The sequence below is a fragment of the Exophiala dermatitidis genome (genome assembly GCF_000230625.1).
Source record: "Exophiala dermatitidis NIH/UT8656 unplaced genomic scaffold supercont1.7, whole genome shotgun sequence".
Taxonomy (NCBI): domain Eukaryota; kingdom Fungi; phylum Ascomycota; class Eurotiomycetes; order Chaetothyriales; family Herpotrichiellaceae; genus Exophiala; species Exophiala dermatitidis.
The window spans coordinates 1,306,011-1,326,164 of record NW_008751652.1 but is presented as its reverse complement, the minus strand read 5'-3'; the positions used below and the strand labels follow the sequence as shown (position 1 = coordinate 1,326,164).

At 51.9% G+C, this 20,154-nt stretch overlaps 10 protein-coding genes across 10 annotated transcripts; 4 read left to right on the top strand and 6 right to left on the bottom strand.

Moving 5' to 3' along the window:
- Positions 1–603: 603 nt before the first annotated feature.
- HMPREF1120_08301 (cyclohexanone monooxygenase) lies at positions 604–3,195 on the bottom strand. Its single transcript, XM_009162548.1, has 2 exons — positions 2,292–3,195; positions 604–2,244 (listed from the first exon to the last, which is right to left on the bottom strand). The coding sequence occupies exons 1-2, from the start codon at positions 2,605–2,607 to the stop codon at positions 728–730; spliced, it is 1,833 nt and encodes a 610-aa protein (XP_009160796.1). The 5' UTR covers positions 2,608–3,195; the 3' UTR covers positions 604–727.
- An 80-nt stretch (positions 3,196–3,275) lies between these two features.
- Positions 3,276–4,904, top strand: HMPREF1120_08300 (uncharacterized protein). Its single transcript, XM_009162547.1, has one exon. The coding sequence runs from the start codon at positions 3,714–3,716 to the stop codon at positions 4,635–4,637; it is 924 nt and encodes a 307-aa protein (XP_009160795.1). The 5' UTR covers positions 3,276–3,713; the 3' UTR covers positions 4,638–4,904.
- Positions 4,666–6,368, bottom strand: HMPREF1120_08299 (MC family mitochondrial carrier protein). The gene is made up of 2 exons (XM_009162546.1): positions 5,953–6,368; positions 4,666–5,876 (listed from the first exon to the last, which is right to left on the bottom strand). The coding sequence occupies exons 1-2, from the start codon at positions 6,113–6,115 to the stop codon at positions 5,077–5,079; spliced, it is 963 nt and encodes a 320-aa protein (XP_009160794.1). The 5' UTR covers positions 6,116–6,368; the 3' UTR covers positions 4,666–5,076.
- A 32-nt stretch (positions 6,369–6,400) lies between these two features.
- On the top strand, positions 6,401–9,384 carry HMPREF1120_08298 (phenylalanyl-tRNA synthetase alpha chain). The gene is made up of 2 exons (XM_009162545.1): positions 6,401–8,548; positions 8,782–9,384. The coding sequence occupies exon 1, from the start codon at positions 6,689–6,691 to the stop codon at positions 8,423–8,425; it is 1,737 nt and encodes a 578-aa protein (XP_009160793.1). The 5' UTR covers positions 6,401–6,688; the 3' UTR covers positions 8,426–8,548; positions 8,782–9,384.
- A 256-nt stretch (positions 9,385–9,640) lies between these two features.
- On the bottom strand, positions 9,641–11,425 carry HMPREF1120_08297 (molecular chaperone GrpE). Its single transcript, XM_009162544.1, has 2 exons — positions 10,979–11,425; positions 9,641–10,915 (listed from the first exon to the last, which is right to left on the bottom strand). The coding sequence occupies exons 1-2, from the start codon at positions 11,279–11,281 to the stop codon at positions 10,415–10,417; spliced, it is 804 nt and encodes a 267-aa protein (XP_009160792.1). The 5' UTR covers positions 11,282–11,425; the 3' UTR covers positions 9,641–10,414.
- Positions 11,426–11,835: 410 nt separating this feature from the next.
- On the bottom strand, positions 11,836–12,897 carry HMPREF1120_08296 (uncharacterized protein; the record flags this gene model as incomplete). The annotated part of the gene is made up of 1 exon (XM_009162543.1): positions 11,836–12,897. One exon carries the CDS (start codon positions 12,895–12,897, stop codon positions 11,836–11,838), a length of 1,062 nt encoding a protein of 353 aa, XP_009160791.1.
- A 1,197-nt stretch (positions 12,898–14,094) lies between these two features.
- HMPREF1120_08295 (arginine-tRNA-protein transferase) lies at positions 14,095–15,991 on the bottom strand (the record flags this gene model as incomplete). Its single annotated transcript, XM_009162542.1, has 10 exons — positions 14,095–14,217; positions 14,270–14,655; positions 14,706–14,771; positions 14,817–14,914; positions 14,963–15,196; positions 15,247–15,408; positions 15,454–15,576; positions 15,629–15,767; positions 15,824–15,871; positions 15,958–15,991. The coding sequence occupies 10 exons, from the start codon at positions 15,989–15,991 to the stop codon at positions 14,095–14,097; spliced, it is 1,413 nt and encodes a 470-aa protein (XP_009160790.1).
- A 939-nt stretch (positions 15,992–16,930) lies between these two features.
- On the top strand, positions 16,931–18,412 carry HMPREF1120_08294 (uncharacterized protein). Its single transcript, XM_009162541.1, has 2 exons — positions 16,931–17,548; positions 17,598–18,412. Exons 1-2 carry the CDS (start codon positions 17,500–17,502, stop codon positions 18,023–18,025), a joined length of 477 nt encoding a protein of 158 aa, XP_009160789.1. The 5' UTR covers positions 16,931–17,499; the 3' UTR covers positions 18,026–18,412.
- A 278-nt stretch (positions 18,413–18,690) lies between these two features.
- Positions 18,691–19,166, bottom strand: HMPREF1120_08293 (cytochrome c oxidase subunit VIb; the record flags this gene model as incomplete). Its single annotated transcript, XM_009162540.1, has 4 exons — positions 18,691–18,789; positions 18,844–18,925; positions 18,988–19,021; positions 19,094–19,166. The coding sequence occupies 4 exons, from the start codon at positions 19,164–19,166 to the stop codon at positions 18,691–18,693; spliced, it is 288 nt and encodes a 95-aa protein (XP_009160788.1).
- Positions 19,167–19,500: 334 nt separating this feature from the next.
- HMPREF1120_08292 (uncharacterized protein) lies at positions 19,501–19,981 on the top strand (the record flags this gene model as incomplete). The annotated part of the gene is made up of 4 exons (XM_009162539.1): positions 19,501–19,629; positions 19,684–19,699; positions 19,756–19,831; positions 19,888–19,981. 4 exons carry the CDS (start codon positions 19,501–19,503, stop codon positions 19,979–19,981), a joined length of 315 nt encoding a protein of 104 aa, XP_009160787.1.
- Between the last annotated feature and the right edge of the window lie 173 nt (positions 19,982–20,154).

Here is a 20,154-nt window from a genome sequence, read left to right as displayed (position 1 = left end):
TTCAACGACCGGCTACGAAGATAGCGGCACGAAGAGAAAAGAGGAAGACGGAGAGTCAAAACGAGTGAAGGAGTAGCGGTGACAATGGTGTCTGCTTGTCAAACGACTCTTGCTTTGCTACTCCGATCTAGGCAAAGGGTCTATCGCGGTCAGGTGGTGAGAAAGAACGCAAGTGTTGTGTTGTGCAGAGTTGCGGTTGAGTCGCTGCTGTCACTGGCACCGTCCATCTCCATGCTCCAAATTTTTTTCTCGTTGGTAACTTCTGGTTTGGCGCAGGCGGGGCAAGTCTCCGGGAGTCTGATCGGCTTCAAGCGGCCACTGCACTGCAGTAATTCGTCCCGCAGCCTGCGCCAGGGCCAACACTGGCTGCCTTGAACCCCATCACACATCGAGCCTCTTCTCAGTCAGTAACCAACGGCGCTGTGCTTCCGCAGTCTCCCGTCAGCCTCTCGCCCTCTGAGGTTCTGTCAGGGCGTGACACAGCCAGCAGCCCTGACAAAGCCCGAGAAGCAGCCACAGGCACCTGACAGGCCACAATACCCACTACTAGACCTAGCATCCGCCTCAAGTACCTTGAGCGGCGGGATATACCAGATTTGACTGTCAAGGTCTGGAAGGCTTGATAATAAATGTCTTTCAAATCTTCAAAGTAAAAGTGCTATATAAACCGGCAAGGCTGATACACAGGGGGTGGTCGACAAACATATCCAGAGAATCAAGCACACAGCTACTTCCACGACGTCTTCAACTCCGTCCCCCTGGTACCGTCCATCACTTTTCTGATCTTATCCATGTCCACTTCCTTCTTTGGAGTGCCCAGATACCACGTAATGTCGCTGCCATCTCTCTCGCAGACGTGGAAGCCATTGCCAAAGAAGCTGAACATGTCGTCTGCTTCGTCATACTCAATGTCAAAGTCTTCATATCGAGGCGTTTCCATACAGCGAAGGAAGTGCAGGCGAGAGCCCGGCCAGATCGCCGGTTTCCCATCAATCTTACCTCCTTTGAACCAACTCGAGCAGGGCCCGGTCCATGCTGTTCGCTTGAGGAACGAGTCGGCATGCCGGATAAAATGATCCACAACCTTTTCTTTGGGCCGCAGCGATCGGATGTTCTCGACCTGCATCTTTTCAATCACCTGCATGGCGTAGTTGCTATATCCCTGAATGAGAGGGAAGAATGATCCATGTGCCGAGGGACAATAGGCCCCGCCAAAGACAAGGTAGTTGGGCACTCCGGCCAGTGCAACGCTAAGGTAAGACGGACTATGAGGTAAGTCTTTCCATTCATCCCGTTTGTCTGACCCGTTGACAATCAGAGGAAATCGTGGTTTATAAGACGTGTCAAATCCAGTTGCACAGATGATGACGTCCACTTCTTGCTCGTTTCCATCGGGATCAATAAAACCCTTTTCGGTGATGCGTTGAAGTTGTGAGGTATAAGCCTGCGTCTTCTCCCCCGCGAGGGCCTGGAGATATCCATTTCCAGGGGTCGGCCGGCGGCAACCTACGTAAAATCCGGTAGGCATGACTTTCTCCAACAGATCGGGCCGGTCTTTCAAGTGTGTCTTCATCTCATTCTCTGAAAACTCACGCGCCTGCTTTTGAGCCGGAGATCCGTTGATGATGAAGCCAAATCGCTGGTTGAGCTCTTCCTCGATCATTTTGCAGTAGGCCAGGTATTCGTCCGGATCCTCGAACAGTTTGCGTTGCTCTTCACTGTAGATGAAATTGGCCCCGTCTTTACCGGCAAAGTTCTGCGCGAACCCTGCGGTGATCCAGATTTTGTTGCGGATCCAGGTATACACCTTGTCCACCTTGCCATAGATATTTGGCAGTATCTGCACGGCACTGCTGCCGGCTCCAATTAGTGCGACTTTCTTGCCGGTAAGATCCGTGTTTTCGTCCCATTGTGCAGAGTGAAGGAGGGTTCCCTTAAAATCATGGAGACCTGGGATGTCTGGCCACTTCCATCTGTTCAGGACACCTCCGCCGTCAATGATGAAATCCGCATGATCGTCAAATACTCGACCGGTTGCAAGGTTCTCAACACGGACAGTCCATTGACCGGTTCCGTCATCCCAAGAAAGGGCAACGACTCGATGTCGAAGTTTGACATATTTCTCAGTGAAGTTGTTCTCTCGGTCGACCGTCTTGAGATATTCCCAGATCTCGGGTGAGTGTGAGTAGTACTTCGACCACGGGGCAGGACGCCATGGGAATTGATAAACTACACTCGGTATATCTTCTTGCTGTCAAAGACGGATTCATCACAAGACTTGCACAACTTACCACAAGCGCAACCTGGATACCGGTTCTCGTACCACGTCCCTCCGATATCGGGATTCTTGTCATAACATATGATCTCGACGTTCTTGAGCCTCTCTTCGGCAAACTTGAAGAAGTTCAACCCGGACACCCCAGCCCCGAGCACGGCGATCCGCATCTTTTTGTGAGAGCCATATAGCTGTTCGAGTATTTCCACATCTTCAGGAGACGGGTTGTTGACCAGTGGACGCACTTCATTCCGACCGAGCTCGGGGTCAGTACTCTTGTCAGGTGGGATATACATGCCCCTGTAGCCATTGTCGACCGCAGAGGGAGCCATATTATGGCGTGTAGGAAGGGAAGCGGCAGATAGAAAGCCCAAGTTCCCCGCGCGATATTGTATTCGTCTTCCGGGTGACCAGGAACAGTGTATCTCCTGACAAGAGTTGTGCAAATACTCGACTCAGACAGGACGGTGGCGGATATAACGACCTTTCCAGAGGGAGGAGCACAAACCTCGGTAGCTTACCTCATGTTATAATCAGTTGGCGATTTTGAAGCCTCTGGCATTCTTGTGGGTTTGGGGTCGATAGGAGCCGACTCGGCTGTGCTGCTGTACACCAGTAAGACTCCCTTGTCCTATACGCGAGAAGCCGTAGTCAGTACCGACAAGCTGCGGAGGGAGAGTGTCAGTGTCAGGAGCTCCATTCTCCGCATTGTCGGAGAACCGAGGCTCCGGAAGGCTGAAGTCAGAAGGGTGCTCGTTTACTAAGCATGAGGCACTCTTCGCACGAGAAGCGTCAGCAGAGGAGATACTGCGAGGTCTAAGCTCAAGCAGGCGTGGTGGATATGCATCTCAGCACTGGGACGATATAGCAGAAAATGGTACATACTGTACTATTTGAAGGAGTACCTTTCAGGAGAAGAGAGACAAGGCTGCCGTCATTATTTGCCCGCGAGGCTCAGCCTCAACCAAGCCCGGGAAAATCAATTAATCCGACTCCGCCACAACCGTTGGTCTCGGCCGCCACCTGAGTGGATAGACATTGTGTTGTCTGACGGACGGTTGTCGCACCTGACTGCATTAATAATCCTGTCAGACACTCCACGATTTGCCCCCAGCCTCTGAGGTTGACGCAACGACCCTGGCGGCGTTGCAGTGTCACTCAGGCTCCGGACATTCCAATCCACTGACTGCTGCACCACATTTCAATTCGGGTCTCGATCTTCTCGAATCCTCGAAGACGAAAGCCTTAACACACACGCATTCTGACTGCGCCTCAATAACACCAGACTGTTAGGCTGTCTTATCAGCGGCACTTCACTTTACAAAACCCTCCTGCTCGCCTTCCGCCGTGGACATCATCTCTCCATCCTCCATCTCAATCGTCCCAATACCAGATCCACTTACATCTCTACAGCCTTATCAGCAGCGAAGTCGTCAACATGACGGAAATCATGCAGCGGTCTCCTCCGCCTATTCAGACACAGAATATCACGTCCAGCTCTCCTCCAACCTCGACCGGATCTTCCCCAGTGTCTCTGTCTCGAAAGCGATCGCATTCTCCCTTGTCGCTCGACTTGTCCTCTCTACCGCCGCTTTCGCAGCCGTCACCGCCTTCCAACACTCTTCTGATCACACGCCTCGATGACCCCAAGATCTTCCACCCTGCCTCATTGGCCACGATTAGACAGCACATCAACGAGATCGCACCGCTCAACTCGTTCTCCCCACTCAAATCCCTCCATCGCATAATCTGCTCCTTCTACGACGTAGACGGAGCAATCAGAGTACGGCAGGAGTTTGACGGCGCCGCTGTGCTGGGTACAACTGTTGCAAAATGCTACTTTGGGGAACCCACCCCAATCGGGGATGAGAAGAAATATCTCGATAAACCAGACGCCGGTCGGTTATTCTTTATCAGTCCTCCGCCCAGCCCCCCTGTCGGCTGGGAGATGAAACATGAAGACCCTCCAAACAAGGAGGTTCACGCAGAGGACCTGGCAGAAAAACTGGCGAAATTGACCGGAAAGATGTCAACTGCCAACGATGAGTCCTCGGACGACGAGTCCAAGATGACGCAATATACGGCCGAGGCGCTGCAGCAGAAACTGAAGATAAGCCGTGCGCAACCACAACCACACCCGTCCGGTATTTCGGCCGAGGTGTCTCCCACTGGCTCCTCGCCCAAGAAACACCGGAGTCGTAGTTCGACGCTCATCTACGATCCAAAAGCCCACGGTGATAGCCCGGCCCTCCCGGCGGTGATGCTTGAAACCGAAGACGATTCGGAAGTTGAGCTGGAGGATCCAGCGAAGAAACCCATGGCGCATACGCCCCGGCCGCCTGTTGAATTGATGGAACATTAATATTCTGGGAAGAGAGCCTGGCGGAAGAGCGGCCCCTGTTCCAGTCTGTCTGGCATGGGATGCGAACACAAATTACGATTATGGACATATCCAGGATTGGGATGGAGTTTCATGGTAATGGGAATGGGAAGCATGGGTCGCCACATTTTACTCTTGGTCTAGACCCCACTGTACAGTAGTGTTTCGCGGTTAGAGACACAATTAATCAAATTATCCAGAGAGACTCGGAACGAGCATGATTCTGTTCTCATGCTACTTCCCAAGCCGTGTCTGTGTCTTGGTCTTGATCCAAGTCCTTTCAGTATCTTTTAGTGACGGGGCACGTCTCTTCTGTGGTCGTGCCTCGCTCGACAATGGCAACCAGTAAATGCAGTCGCAAACGTCTCTGAACGCCTCTGAACGCCTTGTGTGCATGAAACTCAATACAGACACAGGGGTCCTACTCATCAATACCCTTCCACTTTCTGTACAGGTGTTTATGCTGTTCGAAAAAGACCATGGTGAAGATGGTCTGGGGACCAAGGCGAATAAAACTGGGGACCCAACCCCTAAAGACCCAAAACAGGCCTTCCTTCTGACCCGCTTCGGCCAGGAGATGTAAGACAGACACTTTAGGGTGAGCGCTCATGACGCGGGTTTTGATGACATCGACGGGCGAGCAGATGGTGGTGGCCACCAGCCCCGCCAGCAGCGAAGCAGTAAAATGCGTGCCCAGGTGATCCCTCATGCCCAATTTTTGCAGACAGATCTGCTTGAACGCATCATAACTGGCGAGTTGGGACGCATTCATCAACAGGGCTCTCGAGGCGTTGGCTTCCACGCCCCGGAAAAGACTCAGGGCTCCTTCTTCCCGCACCATGCGCACAAGACCGTCCAGTGCATGCTTGTAGTTCCGCCGTGCCTCCACCGGTTTTGACATGTCCGACTGCATGCGCACGTTCAGCACGTCGCCGGGGTTTCCTGCGATTCCACCGAGCAAGCCCGAAAAACTGGACATGGCGATCAAGGACAACAGAGATTGTCTCGGCTTAGGGTTGTCGGGCGTCGGTGTTGGTGTAAATCGTGTCTTGAGATCTTCGTATACCCCGAACCGAACGGTTGAGTAGGTCATTTGGCGCAGAAGCGCCGCTGATAATCCGGCATACAGGCCTAGCACTCCTTCGTTGCGGAAAATGTAGGCGATCGTGCTTACTGTCGTTCGAGGGGCATCGGGCAGTCTGGTCTGTAGTCGTACTTTGACTGTATGCAATTGGAACAGAATGTGTTAGCCGACTCATGGGTTGAATGTCTTGTCTTGTCCTGTTACTGTACCTACCAAGGTCAAGAGGGTGTGTCACTACCGCTGCCATCGAGGCCGCACTTCCACCAAACCAGAACGGATAGCGCACCGTTGCAGGCTTGGGCTTGGTCCGCGGGACTGAAGTTTGGGCTTGCTTGATTGCGGCATCTTTCGTGACTGGGGGTGCACTGGTGGACATGACTCCATTGGACTGGGCGCAAGACCCGAGAGAATTATGAACTGCGAAAAAGACACACCGACTGAAAGACAACAAGAGACGAACTTGAAGTTGTCAAAGGAGTGTATCTATGGACAGAGAAAGGCACTGTCCATCCCTGGATAAGGTATGAAAACACAGTTGGAAAGTAAAGGCCGACAGACCTTTGATTGATTTACCTTGCGGGCCCTGGGCTTTACTTTATGGCCGAACCTTATAAATTGGCAATTGGAGGTGTACAAAAAGTGACCGAACAGGGACTCTTCCGAGATGCAGACTCGGACTGGGGGGATACAGACCCTACCAGGTACCTAGCACTCGGGTTTCGGCAAATCAGCGTCGAGCCAGATGCGATATCGCTTGCAGCCCGACCGCGACTCGGACCTTTCAGACTCGGGCTCGTCCGCGATTATTTTGTTCCGCACACAAAAGCTTCTGCTTACGATCTTTCGGACCGTGTCTATCCGCACTAGGGACGCCCATACTGCCAGAGCCAGACCATGTTTTGAGGACTGGTAGACGTCAATCTTCGACGTAAGCTGTCCTCTGCCCTTGATGCAGCTCCTCAAGACGGGCGCCTTTGTGCGAGCAGCTCGATCTGCTAGGATTGGAGTCTGCGGAGCTCGGACTCGAGCTTCAACTTCAGCTCCCTCCTCCGCTACCGCTACCAGTACCTCCTTTTTCGTGCCGTCAAGATGCTTGAGCTCGGAGGCCGCTGCAGATACGCAACGTGCCTTTCCTGAACAGTCGGTCGACATCTCTCGAGAAGTTGATCCTGCAAAGACTGCCCCTGATGGCTCACACTCAAACTCGGATCCGGACCAGGAGCGGTTCAAGCAAAAGTTAAAAGAACTGGGTCATGGAAAGAAACTGGTCCAGGACAGTCTCTCGGGGGTCAACATACTGGGCAATCCGCACGTCTTTGACCAGACCACCAATGTCTCAGACTCGATCATCCAACTTGTCGGGCGGAATCTCTACAGCAGTCCTGATCATCCTATTGCCATAACGAGAAGACTGATCGAATCGTGTTTTCCGAAACCAACCTACAACCACTTCACGGTGGCAGACCCGGTCGTGACGACGCATGAAAACTTTGACGTGTTGGGGTTTCCAGAAGACCATCCGGGCCGGTCCAGGACGGACACGTACTATATAAACTCGACCCATCTCTTACGGACACATACATCTGCGCACCAGCATGCAGCATTCCAGTCGCTGGTCAACGACGATGCTGCTAAGGGATACACCATCTGCGCCGACGTCTACCGACGGGACAGCATCGACAAGAGTCATTTCCCCGTCTTCCATCAGATGGAGGGCGCCCGTGTATGGCATCTACCACTGTCAGCCGGTTCCAGGTACGAAGCCCAGCTGCAGCGAAAAGACACCATCGAGAAAGATGTGCAAGAGATACCTACGACTCGATTAGCCGTCGAGGACCAAGCTACCAAGTTTCTCAAGGGCTCCAACCCCACCCAGCTTGAGCATGATGCCGAAGAAGTGCGGTTTGTCGTGGCCCATCTGAAGAGAAGCCTAGAGTACCTTGTGAATGGGGTCTTCGAAGCTTCGAGAGAGATGATACCGCCCGCGCAGCGAGAGAAGATGGGTCCCTTACAAGCCCGCTGGATTGAAGCTTATTTCCCATTCACGAGCCCCAGTTTCGAGCTCGAAGTGCTGTGGAATGGACAGTGGCTAGAACTCCTCGGATGCGGAGTCATTCAACAACCCATCCTCAACAACGCCGGCCTGAAGAACAGCATTGGCTGGGCATGGGGTGTGGGCATTGAAAGGATCGCCATGCTTCTGTTTGGCATCCCTGATATCCGCCTATTCTGGTCCGAGGACAAGCGCTTCCTGCAACAGTTCAAGCAAGGCACCATCACGAAATTCGAACCTTTTAGCAAGTACCCTCCTTGCTACAAGGACATTGCGTTCTGGATCAACTCGTCCCCAGCAGCGGCGTCGCCCATCGGCGCAGAATCGTCCTCGTCATCCGGCGTGGCCGCTGCCGCTGGTGGGGACGCCACCAAAGCCTCACCTGCAGAAACCCAACCCGCTGCGTTCCATGAAAACGACATCATGGAAGTCGTCCGGGACGTGGCAGGAAATCTTGTCGAGGACGTGCAGCTCGTCGACGAGTTTGTGCATCCGCGCACCGGCCGGAAGAGCTTGTGCTACCGCATCAACTATCGAAGTCTGGAACGGACCCTGACCAACGATGAAGTCAATGACCTGCATAACCAGGTCGCGGCCAAGATGAAGTCACAATTCAACATTGAGCTGAGATAAAAAGGTAAAGACTAAGACTGGATAATTCCAATCCGGCAGTCTTTTCTCTTGTCATCAGCACTCGCAAGCAGTGTGGTGCAGTTCTCCAGATCACGGTCCTTCGAGGCTGGCTTGAAAAGCAAGGTAAGTTTACGCCATCCTACAACTCCATCCCTTGATTTCGGGTTACAATGATGAATTGCCAAAATTATAATTGTTTCAACCCCATATGATCGCCATATGGTGACTTGATTATATTGTGCACAACCTCATTCGCAATCTTACTGAAAAAACCCATCCTCAATATCTCTTTGCAACTCTCCTAAATGCTCGTTTCTGGTCTGAGCTAACTCGAGGGATTTGTTGTTTGATGATAGTGCGACGCAATACGCAGGCTCTTGCGCATGGCAATACTCCCCGTGTCGACGACTTATTGATTACGCCCCGAAGGACCACGGCATCCTGTGTCATGAATCCCAGGACCTGCCGTCGTCAATCGATTTCGTACGGTGGTCTTTATCAGGACCAAGACATCTCTTCTCAGTTGGTCTCTGGTATGGAAGTCTTTGTTAGACGTCGAACGAGTCCCCTGATGTTGTCGGACACCACCGTTGCTACTCCAGTACTCGCCATCAATCAAACACATTCAATCCATGACCAGCCGTAGGTCCAGGTCCTTATCTCGACGCCCCGGCCAGTCGTGGTCTGTGTGTCTCCGTGTGGCCGTTAGCTACCTCCCTAGGCTTCATCTTCATCTTCAAACCTCCTCCAACTGAAGTCCGCGCGGCACCTCATCGCCACTCCACTCCCCTTTCCTCTTTAGTCGCTCCAAGCCATATCTATCAACAACTTGAATGTTGAAGCTAACACCTACCTGCAGTTGGCCAACAGATACCTCTAGTAGTTGCAGTGAGCAGGCCCATTTCTCCCAGCTTGACTGACTGGCTCTGTATTACTATTACTATTACTATTACTATTACTATTACTATTACTATCACTAATACCAATACTACTACTTTCCACCTGGTCCTACTTTCTACGACCATGGGCGGAAAATATTTATATTGCAATACTACTACCCATATAATTTTCTCATTACTGCCAGCAGCCTTGTAACTGACCGATTGCGAATGCTGCCCAGCGTCAAGGCAGGTACGGTCCATGTACGACTATACAAATATACTGTATATATTCTACCCCAGCAACTCAGGGGCAAGCAGCTGAACTTGTCACACATGCGGACAGAAGTTTGTTTCCATTATACACACTTTACGTAACCGCCTCCAGTTTGTTTCTCATAGTCGCATTGGCACATTGACAAATACACTGGGCATGCCAGTGTTTCGAGAGTACTCAAGTACCAAGCTTCCACAAGACTCTGGGCAAGTCCTCTTTCTACCACTCACAGCTGGATTTCAGGACTCGTTTTACCACGGCATAGCATGGCGAGGGCGCACAAATCCATATTGTAATAAGTGCTTTTGGAAAAAGCACGCATACCTCCACTGACCAACATCACCGGGAGTAAATCCATAAACACCATCACATTGATCTCGATCTCGGGATCCAACAGAGAGAAGTAGTTCTTCAGAAATACAAACAGAACGCCGAGCCAGACGGGACATGTTAGCCGTCACCCACTGCATCCCATTATGAACATTTTTTGTTTCCGCACCATGTTTTCTCGTGTGTGCATCTCGGGTTCTGTGATTTCTTTAAAAACCAGAGAGGACCTGTAGAACACACATGATAGTAACCGACGAATGATGGACACCTCTTCCATTCTTGCCTGTCCGGGTTCTTGTCGAACAAGAGAACAGAGGCCGTTCTAGGCGGCCCGAAGAAAAAGTAAATGGAGCTCCATCACCGTTTCTTTTCGTTTTGTACACAGAAAATAGAAAGAACATTGAAGGGCGTATTCCAATGTCATTCCATGTCCCAGATGGATCCTGAACTCTCAGGCACGATATCTTGCTGTCGAACGACGCCGTGCCGTGCTTTTTGGGACCTTTACGAGTTCTTAACCACTCCGACCTTGGCGGCCCGGAGAACTCGCCCATTCAACTTGTAGCCCTTACTCTGGGTGAAGAAGACATCTCCGTCCTCCTTGCCCTCGACTTTAGTGTAGAAAGTCGCCTCGTCGGTGTTGGGGTCGAATTTCCGACCACCGCCTTCCATGGGGTCGTATCGCTCGAGACCATGTTTCTTCAGAGTATTCATCAGAATCTCCTCTGTCATCTTGAGCCCGGAAACCAAGTTCTCCAGATCTTTGCTGGGGTCACTGCTGGCACCACCCTCGGCTGGGGCGCCGACATTCGGATCCGACGACGAGGTATTTGAAGTGGTGGTGGTCTGTTGAGGGACCGCGGAAAGCGCACGGTCAAGGTTGTCGAAAGAGTCCAAGAGGTCCGTGGCGAACCGTTGGAGCGCAAATTGCCGCACCGACTCGATCTCTCGCTTCGTCCGCTCTTGGAGGTTGCGGTAATCGGCGACGGCGCGGAGGTACTTGTCCTAGAACAACAGAATCAGTTTGAATGTCCAAATTGTAGAAATGTAGACCAGACATAAACATACCTTGAGATCTACCACTTCGACTTTACACTTCTCGAGCTCTTGCTTCACTGGGTCTTCCTTGGTCTCGGCGGCCTGCTTATTCGCCTCTTCTGTTGACTTCTGTTCACCGGATGTCTGCTTGTCGGACGAGTCTGTCGACTGCCATCTCCGTCCTAATTGTGAGAAGCTGGTGGCGACTGGCCGTGGCGACGAGGCCAATGTTGCGGAAACGGAACTAAATGGCGACGATTGTCGCAGCCGGGGAACGGCAGAGACAGATTTGGAGATCGCGCGTGACTGGCGCAGTAGTTGTCTTCGAAACATTTTGAGAGAAACAACGGGGACAGAATTGCGAGACCACAAAAGGAACAGCAGGGACGAAAGTAGCTGGACTGGCAAAAAAGTTCAAGTTGTAGAGATGACACCGGATGATGGAAACGAAACGCACACGACCGACGAGCTCGGCGGAAGGTTCAAGTTCACGGCATGACGGCCAGAAATTTTGGGCTCGCTGCTTTAGTCGGGTCGGCCGAGTTGCCATTCAAGCTTCCCGACAATGGAATGACCCGGGCAAGATGGACGACAACTTCACGGCGACTATCGACTACTAGTATCATTGTGGAAGATATAATATACCCAATGCTAGGTATCATTGCCAGGTAAGTCTGTTGTTGCGGTCAGCAGATGGAGGGCGTTCCAACACTGCGGGTGGAACAAGGCTATGTTCAGCACTTGTCCGAAAGGATACTATCTGAAAGAAAGATGATGTCCTATTCTCAGAACCAATACATGCTTTGCTGACCGTTCTGGTCCTCTATATCTAACAATGCAATGCTGCTCCCTTGATGCGTGTGGTATCAAGCAAAGGACAACAGCTGTCAGCCCTGACCCTGGCTAGCTGAGTCTCTCAGTCGCCTCCACAGTCCCATCAAAGCACTGCCCACGCCCAAAGACCAGCGTGCATTCCTCCCATCTTCAAGAACCAGGTCTTTCCTTCCATCAGCCATAACACAAGGTTGGTGTTTGTCGCCGTGATTCGAAATCCCACCAGCGTGCAGTGGAACCGGCCCCTGATCCGCCTGGAGACTCAAAGCTGGACCGTGGCCACCACCTTCAATCCGAGAACCCACTGCCCAAGCCCCAGCTTTGCCAAAGATAGCGCAACCCCTTGCCAATATATAGACTGGAAATCTTAACGGGTTCGCCATAGCACGCGAGGCACCAGACTTGCAGTAAGGATTACCGCAAACTGGGGCAACATATTTCTCTGGCGGATCTGGGTCGGCTTGCGCTTGGTACTTGTTGAGATGCAAGACGGCTGCTTTTATATGTCTGCCAAACATAAATGGGGCGCTGAGGACTCCCAATAGTCGAGGCATCCTTGCCGCCTCGCCGCGATGTCCTCCACCGCCAGCGACTGCGGCGCCTCCGCCATCTTTATGATTCTCGGTGCCAGCTCCTGTGGGCTGCGGAACCGATGTTTTGTTCAACATCTCTGGCGATGATGCAGAGATATGTATCAACCCTTCAGGACCAGGTTGAGCAGACCGCGGGACCTTGGCCATACCGGGTGGTGGAGGAGCGATCTTAGGAGGACCATGATGTCCAGAATGTGTCTGCATGTGACTGATCGCATGGTGCCACCGCTCATGATCCTTATCGCCATTTGCCAAGCGGGCAACATAAGGCTGTGAGCTTGGTTCAAAACCATATGACTCTGCATGTCCAGAATTGTTAGGGCCATGATTTGCACGAGACAATGTCACTGTGCTAAAGGTATGTTTTGCTGGCCAACCCGTGGCAACATCGCCTCGGTGGTGGGACGATGTACCATGCACATGAGAGGGAGTAAGAGGATGAGCTGAATGGTGAGGGGGCCTTGTGCCGAAAGCCATACATCCCACAGAAGTCAACAGTAGGAAAATCGCAGGGTTCTTCATGGTGGTTGAAGACTTGGTTTGGATGATCGAATGGCTATGAAAGAGCGTTGTAACTGTCCGATAGAATCCAAGTTCCAGAAAAGGGACAAGGTCGACGACTTGAGTTGAGGAGAAGTATCCGGACGAAGGAGGGGTTCAGCGAGCAGCTTTATACATAATTGAGAGTTCGCCGTCACGATCCAGGCCGTTTCACTCGCCTGTTGGCTGTTGGCCATCACTCATTCCTGGTGAGTGATGTCTTTCAGGTGACAATGCTGAGTGATTGATGCATTCGTTTGTCCATCGCCGCTACTGTTTGACAGAGGCCCAAAAGCAGTGCGCATCTGTCGGGCCAAAGTGAAGTTAGTGACACCTGCAGATCAAGGAGTCAACCAAACCCCGAGCGTCTGATTGAACGAAGTGTCATGGGTCGTGGGATAGCGTAGGAGCGAAGAGGACTGCATGGGAGCTTCAGCTGAGTGGAGCAGAATGTTGTATGCAGAAGAAGCTTCACAAAATTGTTCTGAATTCGCTGATCCTCGCCAGCATGTTCACCAATCTACCAGCAACCCAAGCATCACAGCCTGATAGCCGTGATTGAGTCGACTAAATCAGCTATATATTGCTTCTGGTGCATCCCAGCCGTCCCGTAAGCTCTCAGCCAAGTTGTGGTCAGACGGCGGGCACCAACACCTCCGCATCACAACTTCGAGTCTCGACCACGCGAACCATCCTTCCCACCACTGGGAGGATTTTTTGAGCTGTTGGATGACGGAGACGTCTTGATCGTGGAGGAAGATTCGCGCGTTAGGACATCTCTTGCCAGCGCTGTAGACATGGGACAGCGGGTAAGCTCACCTTGGGTGGACCAATATCCTTGCCCTTGTCAGATTGTCCTGAACCTGGTCGATGTCTTGAATGTGACCGAGGTCTTTTGTATGTATCGTAGTCATAGGACTTTCGGATCATGTTGGTTGGTGAGACTGATATATCCTGGTGGGTTGTGGATCGGTGTTTTCGAACTTGCTCAATTTGGAAAGACCAGGTGCGGAGGATAAAGAGCCGGTCTGTATTGCCTTGAGGACACCGCATTATATACACAGACAGTGTTTGGAGGCTGACCGTTTAGGTCGAGTATGATGGCTATCATCGTTTGCCCTCTGCGACATCAGTGCAACCATGGCTTTGCTTGTCAATCGTCTGTCTCATGCATCTGTCTCAGAACAAGGCAAGCGCAGAGTTCTGGAGTAGTTTGGGTCCAGTAGTAGCAATCAGCTCGGCCGCGATGCCCTTGATCGAACCTGGATCATCAATCTTCCAGTCTTCCCAGCCTCGAAGATCCTGTTCATAGTCAGCAGCACAATCAAGTCATTGTTAGATGAGTCACGCTTACTTCCAGCTCAATGAGAGCATTCCTAACGAGCAAACGCCAATGATCAAGATCAAGGCGTTTAACCTCGTCCAGGGAAAGAACGCCTGGTATCTGAAAATCGAACAATGAACCCTCAGGTATCTCCGCATCGTCTTCGTCACTCTGAGGCTCGTCAAACTCGAGATCTTGCTCGTCATCAAAGATTCGCGATCTCTCTTTAGTCGTAGCAGGAGGTTTACTGCCGTCTGACTCAGTTCTCGATATCGTTGTGCTCGTTTCTGGTAGACTGGCGTTCGCCTCTCTAGGCACTCCGTACTTGCGATCATGGGATGGAGACACGTATTTTCGTTTATCGAGTTCGCGGCGATAATTGTCGTCGAATAAGTTCCATTTGTAGGTTTCGGGATCTGGACTTGTGGTAAGCGTGATGCTCAATCATGGCTTTCTGCATCCTTACCGAGTAAGTAACATGGCCCGAAGCGTGCTTTGTACCGCATCTTGGTACATGAGTGAATGTAATAGCCTGGTCGCGGTCAGTTGCGCACATGTTGACAGCTAGCTGACGTACCCATGTAGTAATACTCGTAATGAGCTTCCAGAGCGAGTGCTATCTCACGAAGGGCGCTTATCTTCCCGAAATCCCAGTGGTGGTATTCGGGATCATAACTTGCAAGGTTAACTCACTGATACACAAACACTCTGGCAAAGACTCACAATAGGTAGACCGAACTAACGGCATGTGGTAAGAGATCGAGCACTCCTACAGCCACCAATTTCCCGTCCACACGATAACATTGATGGTAAGATCCCAGCTTGAGAGTCTTGCCATTGATTTTCAGAATCTTGCGGTCAAGACCAGTACAGAGAAATCGCTTGAACGCTTGCTCTTTCCAGCGGGAGGGTGGATCTTTGTGAATCTGCAATTGGTATTTGAGGAACACATCATACCTGCCGAAAGTGAGTTATAACTTCAGTAAGACAGCATAGAGCGTGCTTACTTTTCCTTGGAGAAGCTGTCGCCCTCTAAGTTGACCTCAAACTTGTGTGCTGGCTCGATTCGGCGGCCGGTCTTCTTGTCGAGTGGTCGTTGAAGCTTGTCATATTCTGCCTTGTGAACAGCCGTCAATAGATCGAACTTGTCTCTGTTGCGACGCTTCTCTCTGATGCTGTCAGCAGATATCGTGTATGGGACTGGCCCAACTTACTCTCTGCTTTGGGGGCATAGCATGGCCACCTTCCGTTTATACTCGGGCCCAATTACGAAGTCATTCCATCTGTTGATAGCTCGGCGTTGTTCTCTGAGAGGTTTGTAATCGGCCGCCTTGAGACTAGCGACATCAGCCCATGGATCATTGATATCGCGGGAGACAGAATGAATACCGGATGGTATAGTGAGGGCAGCAAGAATGGACCAGATCAGGCTTGTAGTATAGTGAGCCCGACCGTCTCCAGCCCCTGTCCATCAATTCCTGATAGTGATCAAGCCTCATATTGTCACATGACATGTAGTAGGCGGAGCCTAAAGCAACGAGTGAGTCTCAATATCAACGTCCATGTTGCAGATGGCCGACTTACTGCCGGATGTACTCTTGCAATATCCACATGAATTCTTCCGTTGATAGCCTACAAACATCAGCCATATGGAGCCGTTTAGCACGCACGGCTGGTACAATAACAGCGTGCGGCACCATTTATGGTTCATCACATACCTAAAGGCTTCAACAGCGAGACTTCGTTGGTCATGATGAGCTGCAGGCAGGTATCTTCTCTTGTCTGCTCAGGTCCAAGTACGCCCCGATATGATTACTCTCGACGCTTTGCTATGTTGGTGTTCTACGAGTGTCTAGCCGGTGGATTGGGTCCAGGCGCAGGAAGTGATGTCACCTGACGGGCTCCGCTGTCTGGCGGCAGTTTGCGGCAGAAATACGTCCAGTTCGCATTAGACACCCACCGGAGAACGTACGGCAAAGTCGAAGTGGGATATGCACACGACCGCAGGGACATGGCCAATTGAGACACCAGGAAATGGAAAAGCCCCGAGTTCTAGGACATTTCTTTTAGAAAACCCCCACTGTCGGATCGAGAGGCGCTCGCGTGAGCAGCAGCAGCGCATGCACCAGCAGGCATCGAAGGTGCAGCAAGTTGGGAGGAGCAGGCCTGTTTAGACCAGTGTAAACGTCGAGATGAGCACGTGCCGTCTCATCGTGTGCTTTCGTCGAGCTGAGGTGCCGTGAGACGAGCGGCCAGCGACAGCATGCAAGGGTCGGGCCAGGAGCCACTGCAGGCCAGGCAGCGAACCAGATGCGCTGGAGGTTCTCGTTAGTCCACCGGTAGAAGAGAGAGCGAGGGATGAGGCCGGGCGAGAGAGGAAAAATGCTGCGCTCTACACCGGACTTATCGGTGCAGTGATGGTGAGTGTGTCAGTAGTATTGTACTGCGATGTGTGAAGAGTCTATCGTGTACCATGGGCGTTAAAAGAATGACTCTTTCAGTCAGCGAGCGCTGCCTGGCCGTGAGACGTGCAAAGGAGCCTGCAATTCAAGTCCGTTCTATAAGGGTTGTACGAATGCTAGACAGGCAGGTACGGCAGGTACGGACTGGTAGCAGCGACCAGTGTCGGTCGGTGACAGTGACCCGGCCCGTAGTAGTGAGGAAGGCGCCGTGTGGTGCCTGTTCGTTCCTGCACTGTCACTGTCGCCGCAGCTGGACTTGACTGCGGTGACTCGGACAGTGCCAGTGCCAGTGGGAGTGCCAGTAGTGCACTGCAGTAAATCCAGAGTCCCCTACTACTATGTACATTATTACTGTCACTAGTAGCATACAGAAACTAAACTACGCTACCACCACTTTTCTTCGTGTCCACCCCCAAAACTAAACTTACCACTTCCTACAAATAATGGCTACTTCCGACCTCAGACTGCTGTGCACGTCAAACCTCTTCCCTCAGCCCCGTTCTGCACGGGACTGAAGGCCTCAACGTTAACCTGCGATCCTCTCACGCAAAATCCCTTTTGCAAACACACCGACATCATGGGTTGTCTTTGATCCTTCAGGCTTCTCCTTGAGACGACCGACCAACCTTGCCCGCCTGCTCCGGAACAGCTCGACAGTGTTCCCTTGCGCCCTTGACCCTCTCTCACAATCCATTCATTTTCGTTCATACTCGCGACAGCATAATAGAAGAAGCGGACAACTTTCACTTCTGTCTCCCAATTCTGTGCCCGCTACCGCGGTGCGGCCCAACTTACAGGATGGCGAAAGAGTTGTCCATGACCTCTCGTGTTGGGTCTGATAATCAGCGTATGTCTGTCGCGTATTTTTATATGAGCAGCAACTGATGTTGTCGCAGGCTACGGTCCTAAAGGCGAGAGACTAGTCGCCGGCGTGGTCCCTCTGTCTTCTGACAAAACCCAAGTTCTTCTTATTCAGTCTACTCATCGCAACGGTTGGGTGCTTCCGAAAGGCGGTTGGGAACTGGACGAAGCGACAGCGTCAGCAGCTGCTTGTCGTGAGGCATGGGAGGAAGCCGGCATTATCTGCAAGGTGGAGAAAGATCTCGGCCACATCCCTGACACGAGACCAACTACTGCCGTCACCAAGCATGCTCCCAAAGCCAGCTACCACTTTTTTGAAGCCACTGTCATGGAGGAGAGGTCGGACTGGCCGGAGAAACATAAACGAACAAGACAGTGGTACGCTTACGCTCAAGCTGCCCAGCTTTTACATTCGCGCCCTGAATTACTGGAGGCTCTCAAGCGGAGTTCCCTCAAAAAATGAAAGCATACACAAGGCGTACGGAATGCACGGTGGATGGAGGCATGGATGATTGTTTTCGGACGGCTTACGTCCAGAGTGCGTGACTCTCACATGCAACTTCATAGACTGCCAGTCGCAGAAGGCCATGGGCCTATGGGTGTCAATCATGGCTGATCGCTCCAGAACAGGAGCCTTACACCGCGACATAGAAAATTCAATTAAGCGAAGAGTTCATTCTGTACCATAGGCTCTGTCTCATGTATTCCGCTTTCTTAAGTACTTGACCACTGTCAGCCCCACAACAGATTACAGCCCAGGTTGCATAGGTACTCTCAGTGGAATGGTCGCATGCGAGACTCCCGAGGTCGCAGACACAGACGTGCTCCAGAAGATCATGCTCATCGAGATGTTGTTGGATTCGGTGTTCCAAAGGAACTGGAACTATAAGGTGGATATTTTCAGGTTCAATCCACTGGTCTTAGGACACAGTTCCATGACTGCACATTTTCAAATCATAAAAGGGGATTCAAAGAGGAGCGGCCGTATTGGCGTCTGCCAAGTACAACCAGTAGTTCGATCTCAGACGAGAGCTGCGCTTGTTGGATCTCGGATCTACCTATGTACAATGCCTCTTCCTCGCATACCTCTTTCAATATCATGCTCCCACTGTATACCGACAGGTCCATCTAGTGCTCGAGATCAACGGGGAAGTTTCCAGCCTCTCGCTGGTCGTCCCATCTAGCGATCCACGAGCTGGGGCACAAGGATCGGTATGCAAGGTAAAACTGTATCGTGTCAGCATTGAATTCCTCCTTTTCAACCCAGAGGTGCCGGTATACCTGTCTGCATGGCTTGAAATCTTCGCCCTTCGCTAGGATACATTTGTGGTAGTCGACATAGTTCTGCCAGCAGTGCTTGGTCCTGAGATTTCCTGTTAGAGTGGACATCCGGAAGCGAGTGGGAGAACGGTCTGCAGGTCATACTGGTTCTGGTTGGGGAAGCGCGCATCGTATCCAGCTGCGGAAATATATGTATCAGTCGGGTCGTTCTCTCTGCAAAGCTGCATTGCAGGTCAGGCCGGTAGCATACCAGTAACGAACTTGAAGGGTTTGGTGACGTTTCCACCAAGCTCTTCGGCGTCGGGGATCTCGATTTCGACCATTCTGACGGTGGGTGAGGGTGATGAGAGAGCTGGAGCGACGAACGGAGGCAGAGGACGGCGGGCTTGCAGTCGAGGTACACTGAAGCTCCGAGTTGGACGGTAAGTTTGAGGTTCGCTGCTCGTATCACCTGAGGGAAGTTGGGAGCTGGGAGGTACGATGTTGCTTGCCAAGGCTTTTATGCCTGAATGCTGATTGGTCGCCTGCCCACCTCGGAGCCCAGAGCTTCTACTCTGACCTGCGACTCCAACTTCATCACAGTTGTGTGCTTCTGGGAGCTTTCCGCTACGTCTGGCCCTTTGTCTCACACTCTCCACTCCTTTCACCGTCGCCGCGATGAATCCAGCAAGACTTCTGAGGCTGCAGCCTTTGCGGGCAGCTGCTTTGAAGCAGCCGGCCTTCCGCCAGTCCGCCCTGAGGCAGACCAGACCATTCCACAACTCCCGTGTCATGTTTAGGGCTAAGGTGGGTTTGGCCGAAGAGTCTGTGATGGTTAATGTTTACTGACTGTCTGAATAGGAGGATGAACAAAGCGGTAAGAAGACTGACGATGTACGGGCTTAGACGGTCGTTGACGGACGAGGTTTACAGCGCACACTATCACCCAGAGACTGCGTAGTCTCAAGAAGATTCCTCCCGAATTGCTCCCGCTTGGTGTCGTCATCCTGTAAGGACAAGCATATACAGATCTCACGGGTTATGGCCTTGCTAAGGAATTCGCAGCTTCGCTCTCTTCGCCGCCACTTTCGCCATGGCCAGGAAGTTGATGACCGACAAGACGCTTCGTCTGCACAAGAACCCACCCAAGGCGCATTGAGGAGGATCACCGTCACGAGTCATAAGGAAATATAGGCAAGTCGGATGGCCATCTGCAAGGCACAGAGAGTTGCCTCCGTCACAAGGACGTGTACATATTGGAATGAGAATGCATCATCTGCTGCAGCACAGATCGACGTGTCCTCTTGTTCCCTCTGCCACTGTCCTGCTCTG

What these genes read in the sequence shown, in the direction of transcription:
- HMPREF1120_08298 (XM_009162545.1), top strand. Translation starts at nt 6,689, where the DNA reads ATGCAGCTCCTCAAGACGGGCGCCTTTGTGCGAGCAGCTCGATCTGCT.
- HMPREF1120_08299 (XM_009162546.1), bottom strand. Translation starts at nt 6,115, where the DNA reads ATGTCCACCAGTGCACCCCCAGTCACGAAAGATGCCGCAATCAAGCAA. An exon ending in GACACACCCTCTTGACCTTG is followed by an intron (nt 5,877 to 5,952) that starts GTAGGTACAGTA and finishes AATTGCATACAG; the next exon opens with TCAAAGTACGACTACAGACC.
- HMPREF1120_08301 (XM_009162548.1), bottom strand. Translation starts at nt 2,607, where the DNA reads ATGGCTCCCTCTGCGGTCGACAATGGCTACAGGGGCATGTATATCCCA. An exon ending in GTATCCAGGTTGCGCTTGTG is followed by an intron (nt 2,245 to 2,291) that starts GTAAGTTGTGCA and finishes GACAGCAAGAAG; the next exon opens with ATATACCGAGTGTAGTTTAT.
- HMPREF1120_08294 (XM_009162541.1), top strand. Translation starts at nt 17,500, where the DNA reads ATGGCGAAAGAGTTGTCCATGACCTCTCGTGTTGGGTCTGATAATCAG. An exon ending in TGTTGGGTCTGATAATCAGC is followed by an intron (nt 17,549 to 17,597) that starts GTATGTCTGTCG and finishes ATGTTGTCGCAG; the next exon opens with GCTACGGTCCTAAAGGCGAG.
- HMPREF1120_08300 (XM_009162547.1), top strand. Translation starts at nt 3,714, where the DNA reads ATGACGGAAATCATGCAGCGGTCTCCTCCGCCTATTCAGACACAGAAT.
- HMPREF1120_08297 (XM_009162544.1), bottom strand. Translation starts at nt 11,281, where the DNA reads ATGTTTCGAAGACAACTACTGCGCCAGTCACGCGCGATCTCCAAATCT. An exon ending in TCGAAGTGGTAGATCTCAAG is followed by an intron (nt 10,916 to 10,978) that starts GTATGTTTATGT and finishes CTGTTGTTCTAG; the next exon opens with GACAAGTACCTCCGCGCCGT.